Below are 25,495 nucleotides of genomic sequence, written 5' to 3'. Positions count from 1 at the left end.
CTGTAAAACATGTTTTAGAGATGCATTTCAACCAGTGGTGTTGGGGATCTTCTCAAAATTGTCAGAATTGTTGGAAATATAAATGCAATGTCATCTGGTCTGATTGGCAGTGGCTTCATTGTTTCAGCTGGAAAATGATCCCAAACCTGGACACAACAACAAATAATGGAGGATTATTAGCCTTTGATTGGCCTCCAAAGAGCTCAGACCTCAACACTACTGAAGTACTAGGGTGTCATCTTGACAGACAACAAAACAAACGGAAGCATCCATTTATGAGCTTTGAATGTCCTTCAAAAGCCAAGAGAATTATTCCTAATGACTACTTAAAGAAACTACAAGAAAGCTTGCCTGAGAGAGTTCAGGAGTGTTAAAGAATAAAGGTGGTCATACTAAATACCAAACGAGTCTATCACAGTGCACCATGGACAGGTCGCCAGTCAGATGTAGGGCTAACACATAGAGTCAAATAATTAAGTAAAATAATTTGATAGATATAGCACAAGAAGCTTCTTTCGCCTGCTCCCGTATGAATATGCATATTTCAAATATACGCCGGGTGCCCTTCCTGTCGCAGTCTCCAAGGGATTTAGGCCTATGTCTCTTTCCGGTCTCATTCCGGGGATGTTTAGAGTATTTTATATATGGGGGACTATGTAGCCTGCATTATACGTGCCATTATGAAGTAATGGTAGAAGTTGTAATTTATTTATTTTCAAGTATCCTTTTATTTGTTTCGTTTCTCTTGTAAAAGAGAATGAAGTAGGAGTAGAAAGTTGGAAATATTCAAGTTAAATAAATTGAGTCCAAGTTCTCCTTTGACATTAAACATTGTTTCACGATATGGTTGCTCCATGCATTTTGTTAACGTGTAAAACCCACCGATGACATGTTTCACAGGTGCCAAGTATAATTGGGTTATTATTATTATTATTATTATTATTATTATTATTATTATTATTAAGTATAGCAGAATTAACATGAATATTGAGCTGTGATCACAGAACTTGCAGTCCGGGTGCATCGCCTCACAGCTCATCACGTGGGGCTCGCGCTGTGTAGCTTTACAGAATGTCCCGGAAGAGGCTCCACTTGTGTAGTGAGGGCGCGAGGCGCAGGTGAGGCAGTCCACAGTCCTTACCTGTAAACAAAGGAAGAAAAAACGAAAAAATGGGAGCGACAGCATGGATACAGTTTCACGGAAACCCGCTTTTAGTTCGACCTCAGAGCTGGTAATGTAATGTTGTATATTGTGCCTGTATTTCCCCCCTCTCGATCTTTGAGGCGGGTACTTTTTCTGTAAGTTTTCAAGTTTATTGATTGATTATGTAGGTCATCACGTGCTGGTGTCTGAAGCGTATCTTTTAAAATTCTCTTCCATCATAAAACACGTGATTAAATCCTTTCGTTTTTATGATGCAGCTCTATAAGCTATATTTTCTCTGAATTTAATTCAGCTCCTGCATCAGGGTGCACTTTGCAATCTGGCTGCTTGCATACAGTAACATGTTGGGACTGCATCCTGCTTTGGCATAGCAGAACGCGATCAGTGCCACGCCTGCTCATTTAACAGCTTCCTAGGATTGTGAGATCATAAGTATTTAAAAAAAAAAATGCCAGTACAAAGTCTAGGTACGTGTCCAGGAAATATTCTCTCTGTTTCCTCTCACGTCTTCTCTCCGCACCCCTCATTCTCCTTTCTCTTTCTCTTCCTTTATGTCCTTCTGTAAAACCTGCCAGGCTGGACAAGAGAATGTGATCCATCCAAGAGTCTGATAAACACAGCGTTGCTGCCAAACAAAGTGCACGGAGCGTACACGTGTAATAAGGTGGGTCAATCCACTCGAATCCAATCCACTGGCAGTGAGGGAAATTAGGTCAAATTACCGTTCAGTCTTGCTAGTTTCTGTCTGATCATGCTGTCAGGAACAACATTGCCAAGAAGACTTGCTTCTTGCCTAGAATTGCTTAACAGAAGTCAGATGATGATGATGATGGTGGTGGTGGTTGTATGTTGTTTTACCTTTGTCACAGATGGCACTTCCTTTAGCGTGGCCATTCTTAAACTTGTACTTTAGTGTGAGAATATTTTCTTTTTTAACACTGTAACACTTACAAAAAGGAAATATGTCTGTGGTTTTGTGGTTTTAGCTGTGCAGTTTTACACGTTTAAGAAGGGAAAAAAAAGAACATGACCACAGATTATAAAAACAGCAGCCTCCCTGAGAATTAGATCAAAGTATCAAGTCAGCGTGTGAGCTATTTTTAGTTTTTAGATTTGACAGTTTATTTTGTCTTCAAAGAGCACCTCACTCTTCTTAAATGTTCTGTTTTTAATGCGAGGAGCGGTTCACTTCATAGCCTGCTTGGAGACAAATAATCACCAAGTCATATGTGACTCCTCAGTCTGCTATATATAGCCTGTAGCTGTGTATTCTTTTCAGTTCAATTCAGTTATATTTATATAGCACCAAAATACAACAACACTCAAGTCAAGGAACTTTATATTGTATAAGCACTTGATTACAGTGGGAAAGGAAAATCTCCTTTTTTTACAGGTAGAAACCTTCAACAGAACCAGGCTCAGGGAGGGGCAGCCATCTGCTACCACCGGTTGGCGGTGAGGGCAGGGAGACAGGAAAAAAGACACGCTGAGAAAGAGAGCCAGAGATTAATAATAACTAATGATTAAACACTGAGTGGTGTGTAAACACACAGAGAGTGAAACACACAGAGTATTATATACATATATAAATGTATATAAGGCCGATAGCTGTATATAATAAAATAAGATGATTTAAGGTGTAATTGGGAAATTCCTGCGTTAAAGCAGCCAAAATATTACATAAAGTACTAAGGTTTAATAAATCCTTAATAGAAAATAAAGGGGCTCAGTAAGTTAAAATCTACATAAAATGCAAAAAGGGTAAAAATAATAAAAATTTCTAAGCTATGTAACAAGTTAAACATTCAAGTATTAAAGTAAAAATATACCGTTAGATATTTTAGTTGAACGAGTTTTTGTTTTTTTCATTTGCACTGTGCCTTTTTATTTGAAGCTAGTGTTTTGCATCTCCATGGAGGTTTATCTAACACACCAACACAACTGTTTATCTTTGCGTTTATGGTAGGTTGGGATATCTCTTTGTTGACTGAAAACTGTCCTGCACAGTAACAAGGATTAAGTCAATAAACAGAATAAGAGGAGTGATTTATTTTTAATTTTTTAGCATCTTGTCATATGGGCTCAAAATCTGCCTCATTTTGATGTCCATTTTCAGGAAACTGTAGTAAAATGTGAGGAGGGGAATGTTGGCCTTAGTAACAGCTAAAATGCAGTTTTGTTTACACGCATACGCAGGCAATCATGCAAAACATGCAGGTGTACTGTCTATAATGAAAGACTTTATGTCTGAGGTGGAGGGCAAGAGCTGACAACTTTACAGAAGAGAAGCGTAACTATTGATGCCAGCAAATGGTACAGTGACAGTTACAGGAAATGTCAGCCTCACACTTATGGTGTCATCTGCATATTTTTCAGCTTGCTGTTAGGAAAGCGTTAACTTGTGGTAAATTTTCAGAATTCACCTTCACCAGTGTATTTGTTGCTTAAGGATGCTGTTGACTTAAAAGATTAGCATGTTGGTAGGAGTGCCACTAATTCTAGGTTAGTCAACAATCTTTGCCAACATTGGGTAAATGTTGACAGAGAATATGTGAGCTCATAGCTCCTATTTTAAACCAAATATTTCCCATAATGAGACACGTATTGTTTAGCAGTGTTTATGTTCCTTTTAACATTGATGCATATTTTGTTCTACACACAGCTTAGACGCTTCATCCAATGGACACTAGGGTCAGATGGTGTTGAAAACCTGTAGCTCTACTCTTTGTACTCAGTGTTACATCTGCAATAATATAGTACAGAAATGTGGTTTCCGTGTTCTTAGAGTTAGGTCCTCCTCTCACAGGCCCATATTCACGCAACGCTGTGCATGACTTGCAACCAGAGATGTGAGGTTGAAAAAAGATCCACGGGCAGATTTCTTTAATTGCTAAGATTCTTTAGAAGTCAAAATCTAGGCCATTATTGTTCTCTTATATTCGATTTATGTTTCATCTTCTCTTGTTGGTCACTTTTCTTTGAACCATAACATCACTGAAGCATGTATAGTCTGTAAGTCTGTCCTAAAAAGAAATAGTTGTATATAACTTGGTTTTGCCAGGGTTAAGACAAAAGAATTCCCGGCAGACCAAACACAGGAAAACGTGCTTTAAATGCCACCTTGTTAGTGTGAGTTTCTTTGGACTTTGGACTGTTAGGCAGACAAAGCAAGATCTTCGAAGCTAGGTCCTGTCCACCATGTGTTTTTAACTACCCGTCATCAATTAATAGCAAAAGAATCAGCAGATTATCTGATTATCATAAAATAATCCGAGATTATGTGATTAACATTACATGTTCATTTTCACCCCGTTTGTTTATTAAAAAGTAAACATATAGAACATATGTGTTTAAGCCGCATGTTTCTATTACACTGTGTACTCTTTCTTACAAGCAAGTAAATTTCCTGAGACTGCATGTGAGAATGACACATCAGCTGTGGGCGGGCTGTTTAGTTGTCAAAAGAAAGATAGAGAGAGCCACAGAGGCCCCATGGAGGAAGTTAGTAATGACTCAGCCAACCAGGTGACATAAAGCCATCAGTCTTCAAACATTTGGACTATAATTAAGAGCACACGAGGAGGGAAATTCCCACAACAAGGCATGTAGGAGTTTTACATGACTGGACCACCTCTAAACATTACACCAACAAAGGCTGTAAACAGTGGGAAAACATTTGATCATTTACATGAACCTATCCCGAGGAGGTGTTATTTCCAGGTAGGAAGAGTTAATGTCACGATATAACGCCTTCTTTCACAGCTGCCCAACCCAGTGACCAAAAGGAACTGGTCGTCTTGACATCCTCAGCTATGGCGAGCCAAGGTCCTGTCAACCCTTCACATGCTATGTTTGACCTCTTCGTCCAAGCCCAGACCTGTAAGGATGTAAAGCACCATTTCACTCAGCTCTGCAGGCAGCTGGAGATCGATCCGAAGGATTTCGGGAGCTTCTACGCAAAGTTAAAAGAAAGACTGAACTACTGGAAGGCCAAAGCTTTGTGGACCAAGCTTGATAAAAGAGCTTCTCATGAAGATTATCAGCAAGGAAAGGCCTGCACTAAAAACAAGGTACAGACAACTAAAGGTCATTTGTTGTCATTTTCAAAAGATTTGAAAGGTTGGGATAAAAGATTTTGATGTAAGAAGTTGAGATTGTCGTTCTACTACTTGCACGATAGAGATTCCTCTTTGATTGCAGCTACATTAAAAGAGTTAAATCAGGTCTAGTAGTTTTTCCAGAGATTTGGATTGTGTCACAGAATCTTCATTAGTAGAGCAAGTTTATCCATTTATGTTGTGGGTCATTGTAGAAATTCGACTCGAGTAGGTTAAATTTGCAAGAGCATTTGCAATATGTGGATTATTAATCGATTAGGTTAGGCCATGAGTACTGCTGTCCACGAAGACTTTCTGGCATTTTATGACATTTATCTTTCACAAACTTACAGTTTGGTAAATGCATTTATTTTAGTCAGAACAATGTGTATCAACCTGTGATAATAATGCTGTTTCCTGACTTTTATAGCCTAAAACTATAACAATAAAAGTTAAATTAAAAAGATTATACAGATTATCTATAAGTGCCTTTTTTTTTCTAAGAACCTTTGCTGCACTTGCGGATCAATAACTGCAACCATCAAACCACAATTTATTTTCAATTCAGAAGTCATATTTGATTGTGGGCTGTGACTCTGTGGGTTTTTTGTATCTCTTCCCTTTAATTTCTTGTTAAATGTTTGTCCTTTATATATAATTCATGACATTCTCACATTCATCAAATGGCGTTATACTAATTGTCCTTCGAGAGGGGCTTAAAATCTTTCTCTTTTGTCCTCACGTTTTGCTTTTAAAACCATTTTTTATTATCACGTCCATGCTGAGGGTTTGCTGATTTCCTCTCTCCTAGTGCCTCGTGTTGGGTGCTGGTCCATGTGGCCTGAGAGTGGCCATTGAACTGTCCCTGCTGGGGGCTCAGGTGGTGTTGCTGGAGAAGCGGGAGACATTCTCCAGAAACAATGTTCTCCATCTGTGGCCCTACACCATCTATGACCTCCGCGAGCTCGGAGCCAAAAAGTTCTATGGCAAATTCTGCTCTGGCTCTCTGGATCACATCAGTGAGTGCCTCAGTCAGTTATTAGAGAGTGAGAGTCTGTATATAAAACCGTTTTTAGCCAGTCTGAAATGAATTAAACAAACTCACTTCATTATCATTGTTTATGGAGCTCCCATACTTTTAGTATTGCATGATACAATCTCAAATTTCAACCGTGTAACTACAACACACGAACTAGTCACTTGTGGTAGGATTTGTGACCAGAAATAATAGCTTGTTAAATAGTTGTTTTTTTACTTAATAGTTGCTAATCAAGCAAAGTTGCTTCTCAGATTCATGATTTCTGTATTTTTCTGTCATTTATATTTTATGGCTCCATTATCTTTAAGTTCTGCTATGTCAATACGAGCAAATTTCACACATCACATTCGTGAATTTTATTAATAGAAGAGTTTTTAAAGAGAGAATTGCAATATTAGCAACCATTTTTTTGGTCTGTGCACGATTGATAGTATTTGTAGCATTTTGGTTATGCTACACACACATTTCTCATGACACCCACATATATTTTTAGGCATCCGTCAGCTGCAGTTGGTTCTATTGAAGGTGGCACTCCTCCTCGGGGTAGAGGTGCACACTGGAGTGGAGTTCCAGGGTTTGATTGAGCCCTCAGGAGAAAATGGTATGTGCGTTTAACAACCATCCTCATCATCCTCTCTATTAAGTTTGCTTGCTTTATCCACTGTTGTTGTTGTTTTTCAAAACTGGAAATATTCATAGACCACCAACATGTAAAGCACTTGTGATGAAAACCGCTGAGGTGCAGAACACATAAAAGTTTGATGTGTTTCTGACAGGTTGGATGGCCAAACTGCAGCCCCGGTCTCATCCTGCTGCAGCCTTCCAGTTTGATGTCTTCATCTCTGCTGGGGGAGGCAGGTTTGTCCCTGACGGTGAGACAAATACTTATGCATGCTTGAATACTTTCATTTCCCACTGATGCAACAAGGGCTACTAAGCAATTTCACAAGGCCTAGTTGATGCACATAGTTATTATGCACAATCCAAACTTACCCCAGCAGTCAAAATGTAGCATTTCATCAGCTAAGTTTCCTGTTTTTCTTCTTACCCAAACTCTCAGGGTTCAAGCATAAAGAGCTGCGAGGAAGACTGGCAATTGGCATCACGGCCAATTTCATCAACAGACACACAGCCGCTGAGACCCAAGTAGAGGAGATCAGCGGTGTAGCCCGCATCTATAACCAGAAGTTTTTCCAAGAGCTACTCAATGAGACTGGTAGGCATCCCTGTGACATCTGCAGTGATGTTTGGCAAAAAAGGAGGAGGACATCTTAATTTGCAGTGAAGCAGCTGTCTGCTCTTATTTATAGTATAATGTTTAAAAATTAAAGCAAGAAAAGAGAAAATCGTTGGCTTCGGATGAACTTGTTTTACTCCGCAGCTTTCACTAAGCGAGAACCTGAATTGGGAAGTAGAGTCACTAACCAAAACATTTTTTAATAACAACATGAGTGCTTTTACTTTCATTTAATTTTTCCTTTGTCGCACCTTGCTGAATGCAAGCCTCAAGGCACGAAATAAATGTTCACACTGCCGCTTCGGGTTCAGCATGAAGTGTGAAACAAACAGCAGTGCTGTTAATCTGCGTTTCAATCCTCATCTAATTTCCTGTCAGATTCTTAACTATGGGTCAACCTGCCCCAATTCTCTGAGCTAATTTATATCTACTGCACCTTCGTATCAGTGAAACGCTTTAGAGGAACTGAACTGTGTTTACTGTGCTCACACCCATTTGAACGACTGTCTAATTCTAATCCACACCGACTTTCCCTGTGTAGGCCAACATGCTCTTACATTTTCAAACTGGTTAAACCAAAAGAGAATAGCAAACATTCTATTGAGAGAAATATGGCACTGAAAGAAACTGCAGAAATGCTTTTGCTTTCAGCTTACCTCATTCAACCTCTCCTCCATACTTTCTCTCTCTCCATTCTCCATTCCAGGTATTGATTTGGAGAATATTGTCTACTACAAAGACGACACCCACTACTTTGTCATGACTGCCAAAAAGAAGAGCTTGTTAAAGAAAGGGGTCATTAAACAGGTGAGAATAACACATCTATTACCGAGGAAGAGTGTGATTCTTATTGGCACAAGCTCTATCTCTGGCCAGTAAAGAAAAAGAAACAAACCACATAGCTGAAACAGCCCTGCTGCTGCTTCAGAGTACCAACACTAAAAACTGTCAATCATCTCTTCTTTCTCCGCTGCCTGGCCCCTCAGCTAATGTGGCTGAGTGTAAGACATGTCCTCTGTGTAAGAGAAGGTGCCAGAAGTCATCCGATACACTTCTCCCTCTATGTCTGCAGGATTATAATGATGCAGAACAGCTGCTGGCCCCTGCAAATGTGGATTACGAGGCTTTGTGCAACTATGCTTATGATGCTGCCGACTTCTCCACTGGCGGCGGACTGCCTGACCTCCAGTTTGCTCAGAACCACGCCGGCCGGCGGGATGTGGCGATGTTCGACTTCACCTGCATGCACCGTGCTGAGAATGCCTCGCTGGTCAAGGAGAGGAGAGGGAAGAAGTTGTTAATTGGTCTTGTTGGAGACTGCCTCGTGGAGGTAGGGAGCAGCACTTTGAGGTCTTTTCCCTTAATTCATATCATTAACAATGCTAGATAACTGTGGGACAGAATATTGTATTGAATTATATTATGCCGCTTCCTAATGCCATACAGTTACTGAAACACTGGAAATAAAATAAATAAAAGTAACCTCTAGTTAACTTGCAGAAAATTGCAAGGCAATTGCAGGCAATGAGCCAAAGCGAATCAAAGAACTAAATTAGTGAACAATGACTGTAGAAAACAGTCATTGTTAGTGAATTGACACATTAATAAAGGCATCTTATTAAGCTAATTTTCACAACAGTTATTTGAATTTTTGGATTCTACAAGAGTAGTTTTGCCTCATTCACGATTTAAAACAAGTAGTTTTAGCTCCTCTTCCTTTAAGGCCGCCCTTTGTTTGAGCCAACTTTCTTGTAATTGGCTGCCCTTCACAAATGCAAAGTTTTTATCAGCAGATTTTTGGGGTTGTGGCCAGAGCTGTCCTCATATTAGTGATATCCAGTCTCACTGACATCATCAGGGTCAGACTTAGAAACAGACTACTTTATCAATCCTTGAGGAAATTAGGTTTTTTTTTTTATACCTAGCGTGGGGAAAGAAATGCATGAAACTATGTGTTTAGATGAGCATGAAGCAATTATTTTTCCACACAGTTGCCTCATAATTTTAACAACAGTGTTGACCATATAACGATCCACATGGTGCGTGCGTGCGCTGACTCTGACACTAAAAATTAGCACCGTCATTTTTAGTGTTTTAGCAAGCTGATGTTTCTGCAGGAAGCACAGTCTAACGTGTCTGCTCACTCTGTGTGTGACTGACTAGATAAGCCTCTGCATGTTTTCTCAAAATAAGGTTGACAGGATGTTTCATTTTACACCACACAGGCTTTTACGGTTAACATGTTTCTGTGGTTGATGACACAGCATACTCCATTTACTATTATTTAATTGATTAAGTGACATTTTCTGTTACAAAGTGACATTAACTGCGTGTTCTCTGCAGCCTTTCTGGCCTCTGGGTACAGGCATCGCTCGTGGGTTCTTTGCTGCTTTCGATGCAGCATGGATGGTCAGGAGCTGGGGTAATGGGGTCCCACATCTCAAAGTCCTGGCTGAGCGGTAAGTACATTTTATACAGCTAATAAGCTGCACACTGTTTTATTTCATGATCTCATATTTTGAGATTAGATTTCCTAATGCAGTTGCTGCCAGCTTGTTTACTTCTTACACTGAATGTTTATTAAAAGAAAGCTCTACTTTTTGTTTCCTTACAGCAAAGACTACAGTTCTAATATTAACGTAATTTTTTGTCACAGGGAAATTACGTTAAACTTTTAAAGAAATGCATCACACTGAATGAAAACTACTGAATAAAGTAGAGAAATATCCCACTAGAATTTGTCAGCCTGCCTGTGGGTCTCATCATCAGCAACACTACCCATCCTGACATAATCAGCGTGATGGATAGTTGTTCTGATTGCACAGGCATTATTATTATTTCAGCAGGAATCCTTGATGTGACCAGAATAAAACAATTAGGCTTTTAGTGATAAATGTTCGTGTGGATTGTAAAACTTGAATTACATAATAAAGGAACTTTTAGCTTATTTCCTCATAAAATACCATCCTTTAGCCACAAAGTGTTAAAAAAATAAGGGTGTGTACCTGCAGATCAGCTAAAAAAACGACAATGTCAGAGGCAGTTAACCAGTAATTATCCCTTACTTGCAATATACAGCAATTTTTGATTGTTTTTGGTTTTGCTTGTCTCTACAAATACGCAGCGAAAGTGTCTACCAGCTCCTGTCCCAAACAACACCAGAGAACACCAGCAAAAAGTATGCTGCTTACAGCATCGACCCCAGAACACGGTACCAAAGAGTAAACTTGTCCGCCATCCAGACTCATCAGGTCAGTGCTGTTATCTTTTATTTAGTCAACAGAGATTGAAATCAGAGTTTCTTTAAGCCTTCATCCTAAAGTTTATTTAAGGAGGCAGAAAACAGTCTAATACGCTCTTCAGTTGCTCTTCAAAGCAAAGCTGTGTCAAGAAATGAAACAAATCTGAAGTTTTATATGAAAATTGATGAGAGCAGTTTAACATTTATCAGACCTCGGCTTCTAGTCAACACACCTGCTGTTTTAAACAAATAGATCTATGTGGACTAAACAGGTTGAATGTTGATTTATTGACTCTGTCCTCTTTGTATGTACTGACTTATCTCCTGGTCACTCAACTTAGGTGCAGCACCTGTATGATGTTGAAAAAACTCATCCATCGTTCAAGAAACAAAAAGAGAGTTCACTTCACATGCGTCAAGGTCAGCGACTCCTTTGACGCTTATTCTGGTTATTCTGGTTATTCTTTCCTGGTCTTGCTAAATGAACCAGGAAACACGATTGCGATTAGCATTGGCATGAAATATGCAACTGCAAAAGCTGTTAGAGGTTTCTCTGATTTATTGTCTGGTTTATTGCTGTCCCAGATTCAGCTGGCGGTTCTGAGGAGCTATTGAAATGGTATCAGAAACACACTGCCGGTTATAAAAATGTGAATGTAAAAGACTTTACACAGTCCTGGAGGTCCGGCTTGGCTCTGTGTGCTCTGATCCACCACTTCAGACCTGACCTCATGTGAGTTCCTGCTTAGTTTTTATCTGGCAGTACAAGAATGCTTTGATTATCTAATCAATCAGTCATTATCTAATCAACGTAACACATCGTCTTTGCTATGAAAAGACTGATCCTGTTTTCTCATTCTTTCCAAGTGATATGTCCTCCCTGGATGAGTCTAACTGTGTTCACAACAACCAACTGGCCTTCAGTATCCTGGAGAAGGAGCTGGGCATCCCCCCTGTCATGTCTCCCAACAGCCTGGCTAACACTGATCAAATAGACAAGTTGTCCATGGTTCTCTACCTCACCCAGATCCAAAGCGGTTTCGCTTTACCAAAAAAAGGTGAAAGTTTTAGAATAGAATAAAGAAAAAAGCCATAAACAAATCAATCAACCCACATTCATACATACACACATACAAAACTGTGACATTTATCATCAATGCAAATATTAACAAAGTCAAATTTAATCAGTGCATTTGCAAAATCCCACAGTCCATCGAACTTCTCTTTAAATATAAGCTTATATTTTATATATATTTATATATATATGTAGTATATATTAGTAGCTATTAGTGACAGCATTATCAGTCTTACATAACTCGGTTGCCTAGACACAGCGCAGCATTAGAATCACCTTAAAAGGTTCAGGTGTCCTCCCACTGAAAAATGTTCAAGAAACGTTCAAATCAGTGCTACCCCTTTAAGAAGCATATTACCCAGAATTCATTTGGCTTAAGTGGCTAGTGCTGTGCTCAGAGCCAGCCTCTACTGGTTGTGCTGCTCTCCTGCACTTGAGCCAGCCCAGCAGCAGACAGAGCAGTCACCGTGTAGAGCTGACTTATCGGGGGTCTGATGGGAGCAGCGCCTCTAGAAGGGGTTCTGCTTTTCCTGCGCTGAAGGAGGGGTTTCCGCTGGCTTTTTGTAGAGGTATACGTACAGTTTCTTTTTTCAGTATGTGGACTTACTCAGTGTGGATGTGAGCTCAGCCTTTGGAGGTACTGAATGAGCTGAGGTGGGTGTGATATACTCTGTGATGCTGTGATGCTGTGCTTGTGCTCCGCTGACTGATGTGCAGGCAGGAGGGAGCTGTCAGTCTCGGGTAACCTTATCTGAATGATGAAAGAGTGGGAGTGATAGTCAGAGCTGCAGCTGAAGAGTTTTTTTTTATGCAGATTGACAAGTTAAATCCAACTGCTGCTTGATGTGACGCCACTGAAAATTCAACTAAGACTGATTTGTCATATTTCTGACAGAGATTTAAACATAAATTATAATATCTTGACAATTTTTTAAACGGTACCCTAAGCATATACTGGGCAGCTGTATTGAAGAGCTGCAAGTAGGCCAACACTCACATTCAGGTGTCTTTATATTAGCACTCTAGTCTAATTTAAGGTGATTTTGCTGTGTGTCCCTCTTTGACATTTTTCATTCTTGCATTTTCTGTTGGCAACAGAGCCCACAGGCTTCCAGCCATCGTCCAAGTCTCTGTCTCTCTCCCGGACACAGTCAGCTGTCTTTTTCCTGAGTAAGCTGAAGCACAACTCTCTGCAAAGACGTAAGGTACGCCCACTGTGCCTTGAGTTCACTGTTTACACAGCACGGAGGAATCTTTGATAAAGATATTTTCAAACACACTAGCTTGTTGGCTGGAGTTCACTCCGGGGCCTTCGGTCTGTGTTCTTGAGCTGTTGGTGACTCACATGTCTGCTTTGTCTGGGATTCCTGTTTGTGATGACAAGATGTTAGATGTTAATTCAGAGGAAGTGGCTTTTGCTGTTCTACTCCTTGATATTGTTTAATTGTGTTTGTTTTATAACTGTTCTCAACAAAATCAGGTCATGTGGTAGTTTATTTTATTTTCTCTGCAGGAAAAGCTGGCAGCAAACAAACAAGCCACTGGAACAGAGACAAGAATGGGAGATGAGGACAGTGTGAGTGTGATTCAACAACTCGTGCTGGACTGTGGAAGCTTTCTGCATGATACTGAGCTTTAAAAACCATCATGCTCTGTTGTTAAATCCCATTCTGCTGTCTGACCTTTTCCCTCAGACATTGGCATCTCCTGTCTCCTCTGAGCTCGATCCTGTTGCCGAGGTGGCTCCTGAGCCGGATACTCCTGCGCTGATGGCAAACAGTGAGGAGTGTTACTTCTGTGGTGAAAGGGTTTATCTGCTGGAGCGAATCAGTGCTGAGGGAAAGTTCTTCCATCGGACCTGCTTCACCTGTGCTCGATGCAAAATCACACTTAGGCTAGGAGGATACACCTTTGACCAAGATACAGGTGACTCCTAGTTGCTGAATTTATACATGTCTATACTGGGACTAGTATAGACTCAAGTTTTCAACTATATCTATATCTGTCGCTCTACCTATAGATGTATATACAATCTTAGCTAGATCCACTGATTAACGTCTTATTCTTCACTCTAGAGTAACGCTACAGTAACTATCATTATATAGTGTTGGTTTATTTCTCAAAGCTGTTATAGAATCAAATATTAGACATCCGCCCCACGCTGGCTGAGGCTTCGAGTATTTGCTGGTGATTACTGTCAAAGAGGCAGCTTTAGTCCATATCTGGTCTAACTCCTTCACTTTTATTGTCTTTTTGCCTATCTAGCAATCCTCCGTGAAACTGCCTGATGCTGTATTATTGTGTATAAAGTGCTTATATCTATGTTTTCAACAGCTCTTGCATCAGTACTGCGATTGTTCTCTCAAAGCCAAGATCAGATTTTGCTGCTATAAGTGAAGCACCGCTTAATTATTTATGTGTATAATTAATCATTTGCGCTGAGACCCTTTTCAAAGGGGTCTGTACTCAGACTAAAAGGAGATGAATAATTTAAGAAAACAGCAGGGGTTTCCCTCTTTAGCGTTCACTTGTCTCCAAATTTCAACTTTTCTTGTTTTGTTTTTTTAACATTTTTTTTGTCTCTGATTTCTCCACAGGGAAATTTTACTGTGAGCTACACTCTGAAGAGCTGGCAAATGGGCCTGCAACATCTTGTGAGGTGGGTCACTAAAGAGAACTGATATAAACCATGCTGTTGCTTGCTGCTGATGACTCCAGACACCATGTTGAGTCCTCTTATTCATTATGCTCTTGTTACACAATCTTCAGTTGCATCATCCTTCTGGCTGATGGGTTCAGTGTCAGCAGGACTCGCTTGATTGCGGAGATACATCTAATGAGAATATTTGTTTCCAAACATACAGTTAGAGCCCAGTAATCATGATAACAACAAAACAAGTTTACAATACATAAAATCATTAGGAACACAGATTTGTATGACAGGTGGAATGTAATCATAATGAGTATGCCAATTTATAGAGGTGCATTTTGAGACAGGATTTGAAAGCAGAGGGAGAGTCTATGTTATGGATCTCTAGTGGGAGGGAAGCCACAGGTCGGCCAAAGCAGCTGAAGGGTCTAGATCCCATGGTAGTCACGTGGATGGATGCCACAGTGAGATGGATAGAAGAAAAAGACTTGAGAGTGAATGGTAATGGACTGGTTCTTATATAGCGCTTTTCTACTCTCCTGGAGTACTCAGAGCACTCTATACAACATGCCGCATTCACACAAGCACTATCATCTATACGGTGAGTGCTGTCTAACTATCATTCATACACAGATGGATGCATCGGAGAGCAAGTCGGGGTTAGTATCTTGCCCAAAGATACCTGGCATGCAAACTGGGGGAGGGGCAGGGATCGAACCACCAACCTTCCCATCAGCAGCTGACCTGCTCTACCTCCTGAGCTACAGCCACCCCAAAGCTTACAGCACCTGGTATTCCCAGGCGGGCTCCCATCCAAGTACTAACCAAGCCCAACCTTGCTTAGCTTCCGAGATCAGACAAGATCGGGCGTGCTCAGGGTGGTATGGCCGTAAGCTGTAAGAGTGCGAACGGGTTTGTTGATGTGCAGAGGCCCAGAGAGGTACTGTGAAGAAAGGTTAAGGATGGCATTAAAACTGAGGAACAGAATATTGAAATTAGTGCAATATTTAACTTGAGCACTGCTGAAGGACAGGTGTGATGTGACTAACGGACTGAATTCTGGTGATGATGCGAGCAGCAGAGTTACGGATCAGTTCGAGGATGAAAATAAGAGGAAGACCAAAGAGACGGGAGTAATCAGTAAGAGATATAACCAAGGTGTGAATGAGGACAGGAATACTGTTGGGTGTGAAAGATGGATGGAGGCGATCAATGTCATGAGGATGGAAGTATGAGGATGGAGTGACACTACTGATGTGAGCTTGGAAGGAAGGAAAGTGTGCTGTCAAGGATGACACACAGACTCTTAATCCGGGAAGGGGAGAGAGAGAAACTGAGGAGGTGTCAATGTGAAGGGAAAAACTGTTAGATTTTGACAAGGTGGTTTTGGTGCAAATGAGGAGAACATCAGTTTCATCACTGTTCAGTTTGAGAAAGTTGGTGGAGAACTGGATTTTCCTAGAAGCTAACACAGAAGGATGTGGGTGGGACAGCAAAGGAGGATTTGGTGGACAGATAGAGCCGGTGTCATCAGCATAACCTGGAAATTGATATTAAATTTATGGAAGAAATGGCCAAGATGAGGTAGATAAGTGATAAATAGACGAGGCCCTTGGACAAATCCCTGAGAAACACCAGAAGTAATTAGAAATGGGTGGGATTTGAACTGAGGCCAGAGAGAGAGGTTTGAAACCAGTTTAAAGAGGTGTCAGTGATTCCAGTTGAGACTAGGATTTTAAATACACTAGACTAAAAGTTATTGACATTGTTGTGGTCTGCAGCAGGCTTCTCAAGTATAGACGTTACTGCCGCTGGTTTAAGAGAAGAGTGTACAATAACAGAGGTAAGGGGGAAATGTATGGTGACAGTCATTATGGTGAGCAGGGTTTAATCAAGACAGCAGGAAGAGGATTTAATTTACTGGTAGATGGCTTCGATTTTTCAACAACAGAAGGACGTTTCAAATAAGTGCACAGGAGGGAGGGGCTGAAGGAACTTGTAGATACAAATTTTAAGAAGGGTTAGTTGCTGGTGAATCTTATTTGGGCATTAACTCAGTTTTGTTTGTTTTTTTAACATATTTCATTTTAAGCTATGTGATGAAGATAAGCTTAGTGCAGACACAGTTTTAATTCAAGGTTATTTACATCTAAATTGGAGGAAGCGTTTAAGAATTATAGCCTATATGTAGCCTTGTGTTTTGGGTTTTATTTAGTTTTTTTTCCAAGAGGCCAAACCTAATTGTATCATTCACTGTTTCATGGACAGTTAAAAGATATTCCAAGTGTAGTATTTGGATTTTGAGGCAACGGCTGTAAACCCACAACATGAGTTCAAAGGAACTCTCCATGCAAAAGAAGCGGTCTATCCTTCATTTGCAAATCAAAACAAAGCATCAAAGAGAAAGCGGGAACGTTAGGAGTGGACAAATCATCCGTTTGTTACATTCTGAGGGAAAAAAAGTGAACTAGTACTCTCAACAACATAAAAAGATAAAAAACCTAGTCAACTGACTATAGGGATGTATGATTATAGGATCATGGTGATTTAGTTATGAGAGAAAATGCACTGTTCATCACAAGCTGTAAAGCGGTGATAAGAAGGGGAAAAAAAATCACCTAAAAAGCCAGACCAGCTCCTGAATAGCATTGTTTGGACAGCTGAAGGGTAGGTTAACCTGTGCCAGAGTGATGGGAAGAAAAAAAGCATGGAGACATCATAAATTGCTCATAATCCAAAGTAAAACTGTGTAGGCAGTGTGACCCATGCATGGATGGCTTCTAAAAGCTCTGAGTCACTAGCTTTTATTAATGATAAATGACAGAGTGACAGATGACAGAAGCAGCTGGATGAAATCTGAAGCATACAGTACAATACTGCCTGCTTACATTCAGCCAGAGGCAGCAAAGTGGAGTGGACTACATTACTGGAGTTAAAGAAGTGGATTATTCTGTAATAGCCAATGGAAATGCCTAATCTCAACCAAACTGCACATACATTTCTTTCATTTCATTTCCCTGTCTCAAAAGATAAAACTAGGGGACATGCACACATATGAACTAAAGACAGTCTTAATATTTAATGTGACATCATATTAAATATATACATTTATATATGGCTTGATATAAAAATGGCTGCAATTACTCCAAATTATCCTTTTAATTCAATCTGAGTTATTGCAACTATAATTGCATCTTCTTTCATTTCAAATCTCTAAAATAATTTGTATAGTTTATTAATATATAGTTAAATAAACTTAACTAATTTGTATATAGTCTGTGGGCTAATTTAAATTAAACATTTTTTTTCATGCTTTTTCTTAATTTAGGAAAGCAAAGGAACTCACAGAGAGACAGAAGAAGGAAACGGAGTTTCCAGTGATGAATATACTCCATCGCCATCGGATGAGGACTATGGAAACACCCTGGACTGTGGTCCTCCTACTCACACACAGTCACAAACATCCGAAGAAAAGGACCACCACACATTTGAGTCAAAAGAAGACTCCCAAGAACCACTTGTGTCAAAAACTCCCACAGACCATCCACCTAAATCTGAGGTAGCAGCAGCCATTAAGGAGGAGGAGGAGACAAAAAAAATGACCCCAGGTCCAGTTCCAAAGCCTCGTCGCTCTCGGCAGACTACTCCCAGCCATCAGCCCTCTCCCCCAGTAGCAAAGCCTCGCACAGTCCACCTCATCAGTCTCACCGTCCCAGAAGAACCTTCGTCTCCGACTCCTACAGAGGAGGGCTCTAAAGCAAGACCAGACTCCCGTCCTAAACAGTCACTGCGGAAGCTTCAGTTGACCGATGAGGAAAAAACCCAGCTGGTGAATCTTCACAGCTTCAGCGCAGACTCGGATTCAGAAACCCATGGCGGATCCTCCTCCTGCTCCTCTTCCTCAGCAAATGCAGGGCCTCCTAAAACAGAGGGCCTGGATGGGCAAGAAGAGGAGGGTTACTGGAGTGGGAGCACTGCTGGGCAAATGCGGGAGAAGAGGAATCGACGCTGCTTCAAAAGAAAAGAGATGCCGAGCGGACAGGCCAGAGTGCGATCAAAGTTTTCTCCGTGGAATCTCTCTTCACCAAGGATCAGCAGAGACACCCGGCTCAGTGTCCACGTTAATCAGCCGGGGAGAGTGGGTAAGCTGGCAACTCATCGCTTTGGTCTTAGCTCAATCTGGAGGCTTATTGCAACACTTACTCTTACTTTTTCCCACAGAAACAACATTCAGACATGTCCACCACACCTCAGAAGAGGGCGTCGAAGGAGATGACGATGACGATGATGATGACGATGATGAACAGGATATTGACTTGTTTGATGAACAAGTAAGGATATCAGTAGAGTTCATTTGTTTCAGTTTTTCAGGGAGAGGATATTTTACACTAACTGTAATATTAAGAATAAGAATAAGAATAACTTTATTTATCCCGAGGGAAATTCTTTTGTCATGTACATGCTCAAAGCAGCAGGAGAGACAGAGGAACAGATAAATAAGATGATATACAATAAGAATAGTAGTATACAGTAATGTACAGTAGTAGGATAGTGCAAGACATGGTATCAAATAACTCTAATGAAGTAATATTTACTTTACCTCTAGTTTCAGAGTGTGCCATCAGACCCCGTGGAGGCAGAGAAGCTGGAGTTTAAGAGGATGAAGACATTGGAGCGGCGAGCCAGGATGAGTGAATTACAGCGATTCCGCAAAGCTCAGGTGAGTGATCTAAAACTCATTCCTGCTCCGTTTTTCTACAACTTCACTTAGTGGAGCAATAAATATGCACATAATTATATAGTTGTATTGGCAATATTGTAACTTATCTCATTTCTAAGATATGTTTTTATCATCTGTAAAGTTATGTGAATCCATGCTTACTAGTCATTTTTACTGCAACCAGTCATGCAGTGCATTCTGCTAGCAGTCTGTTATCATTTGCATAAAACTGAAATCCAGGCTGTTATAAGTAAATGCAAACACATGCAAATCACAACGCAGCTAGAAGTTGGCAATCTACAGAGGAGACAAATTCATCAGCCTGTAATCAGCTGTTAATCCCAACTAAAATGTTAAGAGAAACAAATTTTTACTGAAAATTGTTCTTAACATTAAAGAAAGTTTGCAGATGAGTCACCGTGTTGGTTTATGTTTAAAATTCAAAAGCAGACAGCCCATTCATCTGCTTCAGAGGCATTCATCCAATCAGGTGCACCTCAGTGTTTGCACAGTTATTAGAGGATGCAGGAGAGGGAGAGTAGCTGTCAATCATCTGTCTTCACACCCCATCGAGCAATGCCACGAAGCAGGGTGAACCCTTGAGTGTAACTCATCCATATCCATTTTACAAGAATTGGTTCAATTGTATTTTTTTATATATCTGCCCTCTGGGGAATTCAGATTTGTCACCAAAGCCTATTTCAAGAAATTAAAGTAATTTCATTAAAATATTTGTCAAAATGTACTTCTTGATTTTTTGTTTCACAGTCCATCCAGAGAAGACTGGAGGAGATTGAAGTGACCTACAAAGACCTGGAGGACAAAGGTGTGACGCTGGAGCGGACACTGCGAGGAGAGGCTGGTAAGATCAGATCATCTTGTTTTTACATATTTAAAGAACTTAGGGTGTATTGTTCTATATCTCCTGACATTTGCGATGAAAAATAGCTTATTTTGGAAGTATAAAGTCAATATAAAAGTTTATGCTTTCGCATAAATAAAGGTTCATAGTGGAGTAAAATCATCAAGATGTTACTTGGGTAGTTGAATTGGGGCAACAAACGACGGGGATAGTAAATCGTAGTAAAAAGAAACACCTTGGGAAACATTTTTACAAATAATTGGTGAAATGGCAACAAGTCAGTAACATGTTTTGGTATAAAAAGAGCATCTTAGAGAGGCAGAATTCCTCACAGGTAAAGATGAGTAGAGGTTCATCAATCTGGAAAAACCTGAGTGTTAATATCTCGTCATCTATAGTACATAATAATCTCTATGTGCAAGGGAGAAGTTTGAAAATAAGTATTGGATGCCTGTGGTCTTTAGGCTCTCAGATGGCTCTGGATGAAAAATAGGTATGATTTTGTCATGGAAATCACAGCCTGGGCTCAGAAATACTTCCTCTGGGTTTAAGCTCTTTTAAAATGGACTGAAGGATAAATTTGAAAATGTTTATGGAAATGATGTTGTGTCCTCTGGCCTACAGAGGAGAGACAAACATCCAGTTTGTTAACAGCTTTCACTTTAAAAGCATGCCTCTCTAATGGTATGTTCTCTATGGAATTAGCAGCTTGCACATCCGGAAAGACGGCATCAGTACTGAAAGCTGTCTGTACATGTTGCATGCTTTAGAATGACAATGTGCTGTTGTGAGCTTTTACAACAGCTTTTACAACAACATAGCTTTGTAGTAGAAGAGTCCAGGTGCTGAACTGGTCTGCCTACAGTCTAGAGCTCTCACCAACTGAAAACATTTGACACATGATGACTCGAAAAATATGAGATAGAAGACCCAGGACTGTTGAACAGCTAGAATCTGTATTTTCAATCTACCTTTTAGCAGTATTTTTAAACAAATCAAGTGCACAAACTGATTTACTGAGATTTGCAACACACAATTTACTGCTAACTACGCCGATATTTTAACGCCAAACAAACCAGCATGTCTCATTATTTGCTCTTGATATAAAAATGAACTGACTGCATCTCTGTTTAGAAAGCCGTGAAACCTTTGTAAACCACACATGAGTGCTATTTGGGGATTGCACTCCTATGCTATTTTGGTCTGTTTAGTAAATCTGGCCCTAAATTTGTAGGTCAGCTGAATTCTTTTTATTACAGCCTCTTGGAATCCTTATGCAAGTTAGCGTGTGGGCTTGTAGACAAACACTCACATGGGTGCTGTGTCAGATGCCGCAAATAAATCTGGTTCCTCCTCACCAGTTTATTGAGAACCCCCACAACCCCCCACCCAAAAAAAAACCACATCTTCCTGTTTTCTTAGAGAAAATATGCACCATTTTTTCCTTCCAGAACGCAGCGGTTCTCCTGATATGATCGAACAGTGGATCCAGCTTGTTCATGAAAAGAATGCATTGGTTTCCGAGGAGTCGGAACTCATGGTGGCGTAAGTCTACAGCCTCACTGGTTCATTCTTTATTTCAAAGAGTAAAAGCTTGTCTAGTCATACAAGTAATACAACAGAGCATCTGTATACAAGCGACATGGTAGACGGAGCAGATCTCACATCAAAACACTGCGGTGACTGGCTGTCCTCACAATGCTAAAAGCCAGTCTTCTTTACAGTCAAACGTCATTTGTCATCTGTCCTCATGATAACATACAGCGTTACGACTGACAGGACTCTGCTGATGCTTGTTTCTCTTGCAGGTCTCGACAGCTTGAACTCGAAGACAAGCAGAGCATGTTGGAGCTGGAGCTCAGGAAATGCATGGAGATAAATGGTGTGCACACAGAAAGACTTGTAACTAAAAGTGTCTTTGATGTATTTAAAGAGAGCAGCCTAACTTCTAAACAGGCACCAGGCCGAGCAAGGCCCGTGCTGCGGTGCATGTTTGTCCTACTAATGAGCACATCAATGCTTTCTTTGTCTTTGCCACTTTAGTTGTTGTCCCATTAACTCAGTTCTGCATATAGCAATGTCCTGCATTTTGTAGGACACTATACACTACTGGACTGTGTTTTTTCTTTTACCAAATTACATATCATCTGATTATTTATTGACCATAATTTCTTCTAGCATTAATGCCACTAAACTAGTGACTTACGCCTGTTCATAATGTTCCTCCTGGAGTTTCCAGGTAGCCTAGTGTGCAGTAAAACAAATTTTGACCACTTTCTGCAAACAAATAACTGAATATAAGAATATACAAATATGCAGAATCTTTTGGCAAGAGATAAGATTTCTGGCACCAGAAGCATTCGGCTTCTTTTTTTAGTCTAATTACATTTAATCAGGTTTTGGTTGCATGGAGGTAAACAGTCCATGTAAAGAGCAAAAAAACAGGGATGCACATGCCAAAATGCAGTCTCATAACCATCATCTGTTACCTGATGACAATTTTTAAATATATTACAATTAATTAACACTGACTGGTGCACTGAGCAGGAAGTTCATATTAGCCTTTATTTCCAGAAAACATCAAACAAAGGTCAAAGAGTCCCCGGTTTGGCCCAAACAGGCCACAGACTGCCTTTGAAGCATTTTCAACAGTGCAATAATGGGCTCAGCATTTTGAGTCAGACATATCAAGTAGATAATTTCCAGTCTGCTTAAGCTTCAATTAGATTTAGGGGAAATGTATGGAATGTGTTCTTCCACCGAAAGAGGGCAATGAATTCTGTTCCATGTCTTTTAAATAGAATTTCGTTGGAAAAGTTTTCTCCTTATGGCAAGTATGGACAGGAGAGGAAAAACTAAAGTGACTACAAAAAAAGTACAAACCTCAGCCTTGGCACTTTAACTGTTTTAAAGTTTGAAATGACTCACTAAGGGGCCTTTTGCTTCTATGGAAAAATAAAATAAATTCCTGGCAAGTAAAAACAAGAAAGGCTGGGAATTTTTCCGAGCAGGAATAGTCACAAAGGTTTTTGCATCATAGTCAGCAGATATTGGGAAGGGAGGAGTACAGTACCACGTATCCATTTTTTTCCCCTAATTAGTGAGAGGATGAGAGTTTACTTGCAAGAACCACTATTCAGCTTAGACTTGTTTGTGTCTGTGATTAATTAGAATTGGGTGTGTGCATATGTTTCGTTTGCCAGATAAGACACCAGAGCAGCAGGCAGAAGAAGAGCGAATCCTTCAGCAAATGATCGAAGTGGTGGACATGAGGGACTCTCTGGTATCGTTTCTGGACGAGAAGAGGCAGAAGGAAATAAGCGAGGAGCAAGAGGCTTTCTGCATCATGGAGGCCAAACGGCAATCAAAGGGAGGATCTCAGGTTCACTGGGCGTAGGGTGAACCTGCATGTCCCGTGCTGGTGATTATTTCACATCTTCTGTTTGTGAGACTCGCTGCTTTCAGACTTGGAACCTGAAATGTACATTTGCAAAGCCAAAGATGATCGAGCTTCGTTATGGAAAGTAACACACCACAAGCACTCAGTCAGCAGGTAGAATTTAGTTCAGGCTTGTGAGTCCGGAGGCTCAGAGAGTGTCAGTTGCAATCCACCCCCTAGAGGGAGACATAAGCCTGGAGATCTGAGTCTTTCAGCTGACATGCCCAGAGACTCTGCAGCTAAAATCTGCCTGCCATATTGGGGTCATAGCAACATAGCCGCATAGGAAAAATGATCTTTAATGTATACTGAACTATTGAACATTTATCACACAAATGATGATCAGTAACCAGCCTGGGACTTGGCCTGATTTACTGTCAGATATGTGACTTGAGCACTAAGCCAAGACAGAGCAGTATGAAATCACAGTGGCTGGAAAGCTGCTGTACCTGACTTTGTCTCCTTAGAGATGGTTCTAGGCTGATAATACAGGACAGGTGGTGTTTTTGAAAATAGATTGATGTTCCTGTTGATTTGACCTGTTTCATCATGGTGAGTGCTACTGTACACAAACACATGATATCCTAATTCTATCTTTAGTATTTGTATTACATAAATGTGATGGGATTGTAAAGAAAAAAAAGAGAAACTAAGTGACATTTAAACATTACAAATATTCAAACTTTGTTTTTCATTTCTTTTTGTCGATGTTGATGTTTTGTAGCACTTACAGCTGTTCACCGTGTCCTGTCCTGCAAGCACATTGGATAGTTAATCTCAGGGGTTGATTGTTCAGTCCTTTAGGGTCAGAGTTAGTTTTCCAGTGATAGTCTTCAACAGTTGGCTGCACTTTATTAGTGGACGCAATTAATTTGAGGTGATTGAGGGGGGGAAAAAATATGGACAGATTTATCAGATTTATCTATTTATAAATGCCAATATTTATTATTTGCAGGTATTCCTGTTCATGTGCTGGATGAATGGCCAAAATTAAAACAAAGACCGTTTCTTGTATAAGTGAAAAGGAGCCTTATATAGTCATTGTCCTGCTGCCATTTTGTGCTATCTGGACAGCCATTCACAGTATATCAAATAAAGATCATGCACTTTGTTGTTTTTGTTTATTTATGCATTTAGTCTTATATTGAAACACTGAGCAGTATAACTAATGCATTCCTCATAATATATAAGGTGTTGCCATAAAGACTTGACTGGCCTGCTATTCTAATTCCTAACCTCTAGGATGCATACTTGGCCTTGATTCAGATTTAAGTAGTGGAGAAGCTCCTTACTATTAAGGTCCACAAGTCAGTAAAATGAAAAATATAATGCAGCAAAAGTCCTAAATTGTAATTTTATTGAAGCAAACAAACAAATATAATCACCGAAACTATCAGAAGAACTTGGAAGTGCAGGGAAACCTCAGTCAGTGTGAGCAACAACCAGCTTTACAGTGTCACATCCATGTCTAACAGGTACATTTTAAGGACTTCTTTCCTTAAAAAAGTGTTTATGGGCAACATCAACGCAGATATAAATGAAGGTTGTTACTGAGTTAATTAAAGTGCGTGTTTGTTTGCTAACGGAATATTTATCAGACCTTGTGTTCTCACGGAGGAAGTGCGGAGGATGAGCACAATGTCAGATGTTCTGAATTGATACATAAAAGTGAATAATTGCAGCACATCATTACAGGTAGACTGCTCACAGTTTTTACAGTGAAGATAATGTTAACAATATGCATTATGTAATACTTTTAACAAAGAAACATGTTTTTTTTGGAGTAGTTGCATAAAGCAAATAATTGCTTTCTGTAAGTTTGAGTGCAAATGTCACACACGGGTCGCTAGTTTTCTGCAAGCACTCACTTGTATTTAATCTAAGGTTATGTAAGCACTTAATATATTAAGCAATGATTAAAATAACTTGCAAAACACTTTACTCATGCTTGTTTGGATTAAAATCCTGGT

At 40.1% G+C, this 25,495-nt stretch overlaps 1 protein-coding gene and 1 non-coding gene across 3 annotated transcripts; one reads left to right on the top strand and one right to left on the bottom strand.

Moving 5' to 3' along the window:
- Positions 1-1,075: 1,075 nt before the first annotated feature.
- On the top strand, positions 1,076-24,637 carry mical1 (microtubule associated monooxygenase, calponin and LIM domain containing 1). Of its 2 annotated transcripts, none has more exons than XM_031741931.2 (25): positions 1,076-1,232; positions 1,741-1,829; positions 4,928-5,235; positions 6,074-6,281; positions 6,795-6,902; positions 7,078-7,173; positions 7,362-7,517; positions 8,245-8,345; positions 8,611-8,868; positions 9,882-9,997; positions 10,663-10,789; positions 11,121-11,199; positions 11,365-11,512; positions 11,647-11,837; positions 12,953-13,059; positions 13,368-13,430; positions 13,549-13,780; positions 14,452-14,513; positions 17,833-18,646; positions 18,726-18,835; positions 19,111-19,224; positions 19,993-20,086; positions 21,538-21,631; positions 21,895-21,968; positions 23,290-24,637. In XM_031741931.2, the coding sequence occupies exons 3-25, from the start codon at positions 4,978-4,980 to the stop codon at positions 23,481-23,483; spliced, it is 3,804 nt and encodes a 1,267-aa protein (XP_031597791.1). In that variant the 5' UTR covers positions 1,076-1,232; positions 1,741-1,829; positions 4,928-4,977; the 3' UTR covers positions 23,484-24,637. The 2 variants fall into 2 exon arrangements, with proteins under 2 accessions (XP_031597791.1, XP_039460961.1); XM_039605027.1 differs by lacking the exon at positions 1,076-1,232 and adding an exon at positions 1,614-1,632.
- LOC116322055 lies at positions 15,281-15,399 on the bottom strand. Its single transcript, XR_004199602.1, has one exon. It is a non-coding gene; the product is annotated as a 5S ribosomal RNA (ribosomal RNA).
- Positions 24,638-25,495: the final 858 nt, after the last annotated feature.

Source organism: Oreochromis aureus, linkage group 20 (assembly GCF_013358895.1).
Source record: "Oreochromis aureus strain Israel breed Guangdong linkage group 20, ZZ_aureus, whole genome shotgun sequence".
In the NCBI taxonomy this organism is placed as follows: Eukaryota; Metazoa; Chordata; class Actinopteri; order Cichliformes; family Cichlidae; genus Oreochromis; species Oreochromis aureus.
Note: the sequence above shows the minus strand (reverse complement) of the source record. Positions and strands in the feature narration are given on the sequence as shown.

Bases quoted from the DNA above. Each gene is read 5' to 3' on its own strand.
- mical1 (XM_031741931.2), top strand. From the start codon at position 4,978: ATGGCGAGCCAAGGTCCTGTCAACCCTTCACATGCTATGTTTGACCTC. The intron at 6,903-7,077 runs GTATGTGCGTTT...TGTTTCTGACAG, and splicing joins TGAGCCCTCAGGAGAAAATG to GTTGGATGGCCAAACTGCAG. The intron at 21,969-23,289 runs GTGTGCACACAG...TTCGTTTGCCAG, and splicing joins GAAATGCATGGAGATAAATG to ATAAGACACCAGAGCAGCAG.